This window comes from Muntiacus reevesi, chromosome X (genome assembly GCF_963930625.1).
Source record: "Muntiacus reevesi chromosome X, mMunRee1.1, whole genome shotgun sequence".
Taxonomy (NCBI): domain Eukaryota; kingdom Metazoa; phylum Chordata; class Mammalia; order Artiodactyla; family Cervidae; genus Muntiacus; species Muntiacus reevesi.
The window spans coordinates 70,661,995-70,671,284 of NC_089271.1; the positions used below are offsets into that span (position 1 = coordinate 70,661,995).

Sequence of the window (9,290 nt, forward strand, 5' to 3'; positions counted from 1 at the left end):
AGCAGAAAGGCAAAGGATGCAAAAGTTCTGAGGTCTATTACAACATGATCCAGAAATTCTGAGTTTGTATCAGGTAGTGACATTCCTTAAGAAAAGTTACTAGGTTTTAAATTACAGGACTCTTATCTTTAAAGGTGGGAGGCTGATAGCCCAAGCCAAAACTCTCTGTATAAGGCAAAAGGCTTATTCTTAAAAAAAGAAGTTTGCACTCCAGCCAACAAGTGGGAAAAGACTTTTTCTTTGATCTTTCTTAAAGGAAGGAGTTTTGAAAATTCATGAATTTACATCACAGTAGGTAGTTACCTACATCTCAAAGCAAGGCCAATCCTGGAGTGAGGTCCTGGAGACTGGTTTAATTTTCCACTTCATGCTTGCCTTTTTTACTAGAACTCATAAGATTTGTTTACTCTTCCACTTTCACAGACTATTAATCATGTGAAGCATTGGATGTTTTGTGTGGATACACTCTCAAACAGAAAATTGCAAGAAAGAGCTGCAAAAAAAAAGGGGGGGGGCAGAAAGACTTGATTATCTTGGAACTTAGTTTATTTTATGGATGCTTGGAAGCTTATAACTTCACTTAAAAAAAAAACAAAAACAAAAAAAACCTTCTTGCCCAAATGCTCATGTCTGGTCTGAGACACAAAGTGAACATTCAAAAGAGCTGAAGAAAATCCCCACAGCCCTGTCAGCACTGAGAACAGGAAATGCGTACAGTTTCCCCACCATAACAGCTTGTGATCTTCTCATCACTTCTATAAAACTGAGAATATTTTAAATGTAATGTGTAGAATTGAACTTTGTAAAATGGTTACTTGTATTTTAAATAGAAAGTTATATATGCCATGTTTGCCTAGGGACCATATTTTGAGAAATTTTGCTTAAGACAAAAGGAAAGACTAAACATAGACACCTATAAATCATGTGGATAAGAGCAAGACCCTAAGGCATGAGAGCTGTGTAATAAAAAACTAAATTTTTTAATGAATGGTAGAAACAAGAAAGTGGATAGTGGCTAAATTAAGTTTTAATTATCAGTACAGATTTCAACACCTTCTGCAGTCCCCTGGTCTCTAGGATGAGAAGTGATTGTGAACTAGGATATCTGACAAAAAGCAGCATGACTGGGCATTATCACTGGTGACGTGAAATTGAGTGATGACATTTCCTCTTTCTCCAAGTAATTAAAAGTGCACTACTCGAAGCAGAGGAACAAGACGCACAATCTGCTGAAGAGGAACTGTGCTTAAGATCTCAAAAGAAACATTTAGACTTGGCTAAGTGAAACTTCCCAGTAAAATAATAACTATAGATAACTGCTTTGTCTGTCCACACAAAGATATTTCCTCCCTTCATGTATCTGGCCTATTGGGGAGTCATAGATGCCAGAGATAAGGGAAGTTGGGAACATGACTAGATATGGTATGTATACAGAACACTTCTTTCTAAAATAAAAATTCTGATGGAACATTCTCTCTAGAAGAATTAACCAAGGAAAGACTTTCTAAACATATTTGCTTACTGAACTGTAGTCAGTTCTTAGATACAGTTGCTGGACAGGTTTCCTGAAAATATTGTAAGCTATTTGACTTTGAAGATTTTCAAAAGTGAAAGTAGCAAGCACATTGCCTGGCAAATGATAAATGCTGAATAACTATTTGCTTAATAAATATTGGATGAACCCTATACATTCAAGACATAGTTCTAAGTGTTCCAGAGGATATAGAAGTACATAAGACTAAACCCCAGACTTCAAGAATTTTCTGGCCTTGTGGTAGAGTGGGATGAAAAGGGGAGCAGAGGCATAAATAAAATGAGTTACTAACCAAAAAGCAGAAGTATGTGCTTTAATTGAAGTATAAATGGGGATTTTAAAAGGAGTTAGGACAACATTGTTGAGTTAAACACTAAAGTTTCCATGAAGAACTGAAAATTTGAGAGAGGTCTTCATAAATAAGTAGGACTGCTATGCAAAACAAACAAACAAAAAGATATTCCAAGCTGAGGCAACAGAATGAGCAAAAGCTATTTGTTGAGGAAGAAAAGGTCAATTTGAATGGTATGGAGCTCAGTTTCGCTGGAGTTCTTGGCACATGAGAACACTGGAAGACAAAATTTTAAATGTTGATGGCACTCTATTTAAGGAAGCCATTGATTGCCAGACTATGTATTTTGTAATTTGTTGGGCAAAAGGAAGCCATTAGTGATTTTTAAAGATATCATTTAAAGGAAAAAGATAAAGGAAGACATAGATAAATTAAGTAATAAGCCCCTGAACTAAAGTAAAAACAATGCAATTTAAAGAATAATACAATTATGAAAAATAATGCAGTTGCAGAAAGTAGTAATAATTAAGAATGTTGGTTATTAAGCACTTATGTACTATACACTATGCTAAATAAATTATATATGGCGGCTCAATTCTCACATTGACTCTCTAAGTTAGGTACTATGATTACAAAAAATTAAAGAATTGGAGAAGTTTAATGATACACCCAAAGTTGCACAGCTGTTAATTAAAAGAGCAAGAATTTAAACTCAGGTAATTCTGACTCCTAAACACATGTTATTTCCCCCATAGTACACTATCTTCCCTTTAGGAATCAGTTTGGAAGTGGAAAATAAATAACAATGAGTCAATGCCTCCAAGACTTTGAGGCAACCTGGGAAAACACGGATGAGCTTAACAGCAATGAAGAAGTCAGGAGTAAAAACTGGTTTGAAGTTTCGAAGGATGATGATTTTTGTATAAGATACATTGATGTTTATAGTCAAATGATTTTATTTACTGAAAGTATTTCATTGAACAAATACTGAGCACTCACTTGTGTTTTCCACAGTCCTTGGTGCTGTTTTAAGGCAAGTAAACAAAATATACAAGAGTCCTTGTTCTCTTGAACTTTGCATTCTAATAGGGAAAATATATGAAAACAAAATAAGCAATAATCAAAGAGTATGTTAGTTATGACTGGAAATGGGTAAAATAAATACTAAAGAGAGATAGGAAGTGTTAGAGGTGAGCTGCAGTTTTAAATAGGAAGATAAGGATAGAAAGCCTCATGAAAAGGTTCCACTTGGGTAAAGATCTGAAAGAGGTAAGGAAGTAAAGCACATACATACTAAGTTAAAGCATTTCAGGCACAGGAAACTGCCAACTCAAATGCTTTGAGATGAAACTATTATTGGTCTGTTCACCTCACAGCAAGAATGTTAAAGTGGCTGGAGCAGAGTTCAAAGGGGAGAATCATAGAAGGTGAGGTCAGAAGAGTAACTAGAGGCCAGATTGTATAGGTGACATAGTCTGTACGTTGTAAGAACTTTTATTTTTTCGCTGAGTGAGATGAAAATACATTAGGAGATTTTTTATCAAAGACACAACATGATCTCACAAGATATACCATATTTCATTTTATTTTAGCACATATATAATGTTTATTGCAGACCTTATACAACAGTCTATAATAGCACCTATAGGTCCTGTAATAGGACCTATCTTTAAGTCCTCATCCAGGATCAATTCCCAGAAATAAGAACTTCAAGAGCAAAAATCTGTCAACATTTTAAGATGGTAAGTATCATTAGACTGCTCTTTAGCCAATCTCAGAAACTAAAACATTCACTAGAAATGTATAAAACAGTGCAGTTGTACACATCCTTGAAGGAAATGGATTTTGTATAAATAAGACCTATTTTAAATAAATAAAAATATTGCTTCATTTTCATAAGTTGAATTCTGAGATGATGACAAAATGTCCAAAAGAATAGGTGTTACATATTTGGGAAGAGAGCTACTGCTAAAGATTGATATGTAGATTTAAAAGCCATTGACTGTGATAGGAAAGGTGGATGTTCATTAGAGGCTACTGGATATATATTTTTTAACTTCTGATTTCTAATCATTGAGATTATCAGGTGATGATTTCTATGTATGGGCTTCTCCAGTGGCTCAGTGAGTAAAGAACCCACCTTCAATGCATTTGACACAGGGGATGCAAGTTCAACTTTTGTCTTGGGAAGATCCCCTGGAGAAGGGCATGGCAACCCACTCCAGTATTATTGTCTGGAGAATCTCATGGACAGAGGGGCCTAATGGGATACAATCCATAGGGTTGCAGAGTTGGACACGATTAAGCATACATGTACATATGACTTTTATACATAATAGTTAAAAGGAGGTTGAAAAACCAGGGTTTGTGATTTTTTTTGTCTTTCACCTAATTTTGCCTGTCACATAATCAAAGTCACTACCTGTGAAAATATTTTGAAGATATATTTCAGTTTGGGGGCTAAACAATCTAATTTTAACCACTCTTTTAGCATCAACTTTCATTCTTACAGTCGTGCTTCTCTGTGTTTTATGACACCATCTCTCTATTTCCTTATATGAGAAATCTGAAGTATTTAACCTCATCAATCTGAATGCCTAGTTCATATCATTCATCAGGATGTTTAATTAAAGTACATACCATATCTTGAACAAAATGTGCTGTTCTACTTACCAGGCAATTGAGGCAAAATAATAATAATAATTCCTTCAGGGGATGAATCAAGCCTACTTCAAGCCACATGGATTTGATAATCCAAAGCAGGATGTTTTATAATTTCTATTTCATTTTTGTTCTTCCCTCCTATCTTTAAACTCAGTTATGTCCTCCTGTATTTCAGCATCCTTGAGGTAACTATTCAGGCCCTTAAGCTAAAATTTGTTTTAGAACAAAGGTCGTGGACCTAACTGTGTCAACTTTCTGTAAATTTTGAATCTTTGTACTGGTATTGTCTTGCATAATTGAAAAGTGTCTTAATAACATGTGTTAATGAAAGTATTTAAAGAGAGGCTAGTTGCCCACTTACTTTAAATATGTGGGAAATATTTGAACCAAATCAGTGGCCCCTAAATGATGGTTCAAGGACAATTGCTGGGTTGGCTATATCTTAATAATATAGAGACCTTTTAAAAATACAAATTCCAAGTCTTAAATACTGACTCAGAATTTCTGGGGGAGACACCAGGAAGTCTAAGGAAAAATATATATATATATATACATATATATATATATATTTTTTTTTTTTAAACTTCCCCAGGTGTGTCTGACAATCAGTGATATTTGTGGTCTACATCAGTTCAGTTCAGTCGCTCAGTCGTGTCCCACTCTTTGCGACCCCATGAATCACAGCACGCCAGACCTCCCTGTCCATCACCAACTCTCGGAGTTTATTCAAACTCATGCCCATCGAGTCGGTGATGCCATCCAGCCATCTCATCCTCTGTCATCCCCTTCTCCTCCTGCCCCCAATCCTTCCCAGCATCAGGGTCTTTTCCAATGAGTCAACTCTTCGCATGAGGTGGCCAAAGTACTGGAGTTTCAGCTTCAGCATTAGTCGTTCCAATAAACACCCAGGACTGATCTCCTTTAGGATGAACTGGTTGGATCTCCTTGCAGTCCAAGGGACTCTCAAGAGTCTTCTCCAACACCACAGTTCAAAAGCATCAATTTTTCGGCGCTCAGCTTTCTTCACAGTCCAACTCTCACATCCATACTTGACCACTGGAAAAACCATAGCCTTGACCAGATGGACCTTAGTTGGCAAAGTGATGTCTTTACTTTTTAATATGCTATCTAGTTTGGTCATAACTTTCCTTCCAAGGAGTAAGCATCTTTTAATTTCATGGCTGCAATCACCATCTGCAGTGATTTTGGAGCCCAGAAAAATAAAGTCAGCCACTGTTTCCACTGTCTCCCCATCTATTTGCCATGAGGTGATGGAACCAGATGCCATGACCTTAGTTTTCTGAATGTTAAGCTTTAAACCAACTTTTTCATTCTCCTCTTTCACTTTCATCAAGAGGCTTTTTAGTTCCTCTTCACTTTCTGCCATAAGGGTGGTGTCATCTGCATATCTGAGGCTATTGATATTTCTCCCGGCAATCTTGATTCCAGCTTGTGCTTCTTCCAGCCTAGCATTTCTGTGGTCTACATCAGAGCCTCTCAAATGTTAACACGCCTAAGAATCATTTGTGGTTCTTCTTAAATTGCTGATTGTTATGCAGCATGTCCCAGGTGGGACTTGAGATTCTTCTGCATTTCTAATAAACTCTTAAGCAATGCTGATTCATGGATCATATTTTGAGTAGTAAGGAGCTAGATTATCTCTCAGATTCTTTCTAGCTATACTCTCTTGTGATTCTAAAGTGCCTATGGAACTTGTATCTATCACCCTTACTCATGTCAGAACTTTCCATTAAAGGTAATGGATTTTTCTACACATAAGCTTTTCTCGTTTTTGCAAAAACAAGATTTTTTAAATTAAATTTTATTTTAATTAAAATTTAAAAATTAAGCTATTTTTAATTAAATATTTTAAAATTTATTATTTTTGCAAAACAATAATTGGCTTACTTTTTTTTTTTTTTTTCATTTGCAGTTCTGGCTTTGTTTTCAACATATAACTGAGAAAGTCCCAGGAAGCTGACTCATCTGAGTCAATCATCTTTGAAGAGTTTTAGGCACACTGAGTACTAGAGGAAACCTTTCTTCTATGTGAGCCAAAAAAAGAGAAAAACAACCTGCCAAACACAAGTAAAGAGATGACTATCATCATATGGGAATTTGAAGAGCTTCTATATAGCACATTCATGATCCAAGTGGGAGAGGATCAACTGTCGTGATGTCTCAGAAGGCCTTTTAACTGACTAACAAGAAGGGGAAATTATAACAGCTTGTCATCTGTGATTGCACATTAGACTTCCATGTAGTTAATGTAGACAAATTCAAAGCAAACATGCAGATAGTTCTTTGAAAAGCCCCCAAATCATGTCTAGAAGCTCTGACCAATGCAATAAAAAAGGAGGTTATTCTATATTCAGTTTCTCCAGCTCATCGATGATCAATCTTTTAGAAAGAGCAGTAGTAGATTGTAAATTTAGATTTTTAACCACCATTTAGCAAAGACAGCTTCTCTAGAAACAAACATGACTGCTAATGACACATGTGCTGAGATCAGTAGAGACAATACAGATTTCCGATACTTCATCTATGCTGTGACATACACGGTTATTCTTGTGCCAGGTCTCATAGGGAACATATTAGCCTTGTGGGTATTTTATGGCTATATGAAAGAAACCAAACGGGCTGTGATATTCATGATAAACCTGGCCATTGCTGACTTACTACAAGTCCTCTCCTTGCCCCTGAGGATCTTTTACTATTTGAATCATGACTGGCCATTCGGGTCTGGCCTCTGCATGTTTTGTTTCTACCTGAAGTATGTCAACATGTATGCAAGCATCTACTTCTTGGTCTGCATCAGTGTGCGAAGATTTTGGTTTCTCCTGTACCCCTTTCGCTTCCATGACTGTAAACAGAAGTATGACCTATACATCAGCATTTCTGGCTGGTTGATAATCTGCCTTGCCTGTCTGCTATTTCCCCTCCTTAGAAGCAATGATGACACCCCTAGCCACAGAACCAAATGCTTTGTGGATCTTCCTACCAGGAATGTCAATCTAGCTCAGTCTGTTGTCATGATGACCATTGGCGAGTTGATTGGGTTTATCACTCCTCTTCTGATTGTCCTGTTTTGCACCTGGAAGACAGTTTTATCGCTGCAAGATAAATATCCTGTTGCACAAGACCTTGGAGAGAAAAAGAAAGCCTTGAAGATGATTCTAACCTGTGCAGGAGTTTTCCTAATTTGCTTTGCACCTTATCACTTCAGTTTTCCTTTAGATTTCCTGGTCAAGTCCAATGAAATTAAAAGCTGCCTAGCCAGAAGGGTGATTCTAATATTTCATTCTGTTGCCTTGTGTCTTGCTAGTTTGAATTCCTGCCTTGACCCAATCATATACTATTTTACCACTGATGAGTTCAGAAGACGACTTTCAAGACAAGATTTGCATGATAACATAAAACTCCATGCAAAATCACTTGTGAGCAACCATACCACATCTATCTTGTCAACTGAATTATGTTAAATTAAAAAAAAATGGATGTGGAGTGAAATATATTAGAACATATTTGCAATACTCCAAGCTACCGGGAAGTAATCACAGCAAGCACTCCAAGTTTTTCAGTTATGCTCTATCTTACCTATATGAAGATTTCACGTCTTCATAACACAATCTATTTAGAGCATTATATTCCACTATCATTGATGTTGAGGTGTCCATGTAGTAATCTGTCATCAAGTCTTTAAGATTTAAGCTCTAAAATTTCAGTGACATACTATATGTACATGCTTTCAGCAGGAGTCAGTTTTATCTGTGAACCTAAGACACAGAGAGACTATTAGCTTGAACTTATTATAAGCACTTGGTTTTGTTACAATGGACACTGAATTTCTTTATATTTAGAAACAATGTAGTTGTCTATTTATACTAGTAATCACAGTTTATATCCCAATATCATATTTTAGTTGCCTTTAATTAAGTAGGATAGACAATATACTATTTTGTGAAACAGTGTTATAAGCACGGACCTTTTTTTGTCTCCTATATGTGATTATACTCTTGAGTTTGAAGACTCAAATAGCTATTTTCTTCATTTAAATATCAGTATGAAAAATCATCTATCACATCTATTAACAGAATGAAAATCTGAACTCAGGCCTCTGATATATTTAAAATAAAAACAAGAAACTAATTCACATACTCTTTATGACTGTATATTGACATATTTAATCTATCCAAGACAGGTAACTTGTCAAAATTCATATAATGTGACCCACATTGTCATTAAAGGTCCAGGAAAAAGCATATACATGATAATCACAGTTCTGATTCTCTTAAACTATTTCCAGACAGCATCTCTGAAGATATATATATATATATACATTTTTTTTCAAATAAAGAAAGTGTCTACTATGCTTCTAGATTGACATTGAGGTACCTGAGAGGTTACTGCACTTTCTGAGCCTATACAAGAAGCAATGCACTAAGTTAAAGCCAGAGCAAAAAGATACAAGTTGTTTTTACTTTTAAGTGGAAACTATCAGGCTACATTCACAAGCCAGAGTAAGGTCTAGAGGCAGACAGGCATATAGATTCTAGAGTTCTCAGTAATTTTTTTGGTCCAGCTTTGCTCCAGTCATACTATTCTAAGGCTGGTGCAGCCTCTTCCAAGGCAGCTGGGAAAGTCAATTTTTGCCCTGTTGAGAAAAGTGCAGAAGATTAATTTTGGTGACATTGGGCACCTATTAAAACACCTTGCCTACTAATACCTGTTTAGAACTAGTATGTAAAAAACAGACCCAGAATATGAGTAGCGATTAAACCTGAGGTCTTAAATATTAGA

The 9,290-nt window shown here is 36.0% G+C and overlaps 1 protein-coding gene across 1 annotated transcript; it reads left to right on the plus strand.

Moving 5' to 3' along the window:
• The first annotated feature begins 6,796 nt into the window (after positions 1-6,796).
• On the plus strand, positions 6,797-8,662 carry GPR174 (G protein-coupled receptor 174). Its single transcript, XM_065916604.1, has one exon. The coding sequence runs from the start codon at positions 6,971-6,973 to the stop codon at positions 7,970-7,972; it is 1,002 nt and encodes a 333-aa protein (XP_065772676.1). The 5' UTR covers positions 6,797-6,970; the 3' UTR covers positions 7,973-8,662.
• Positions 8,663-9,290: the final 628 nt, after the last annotated feature.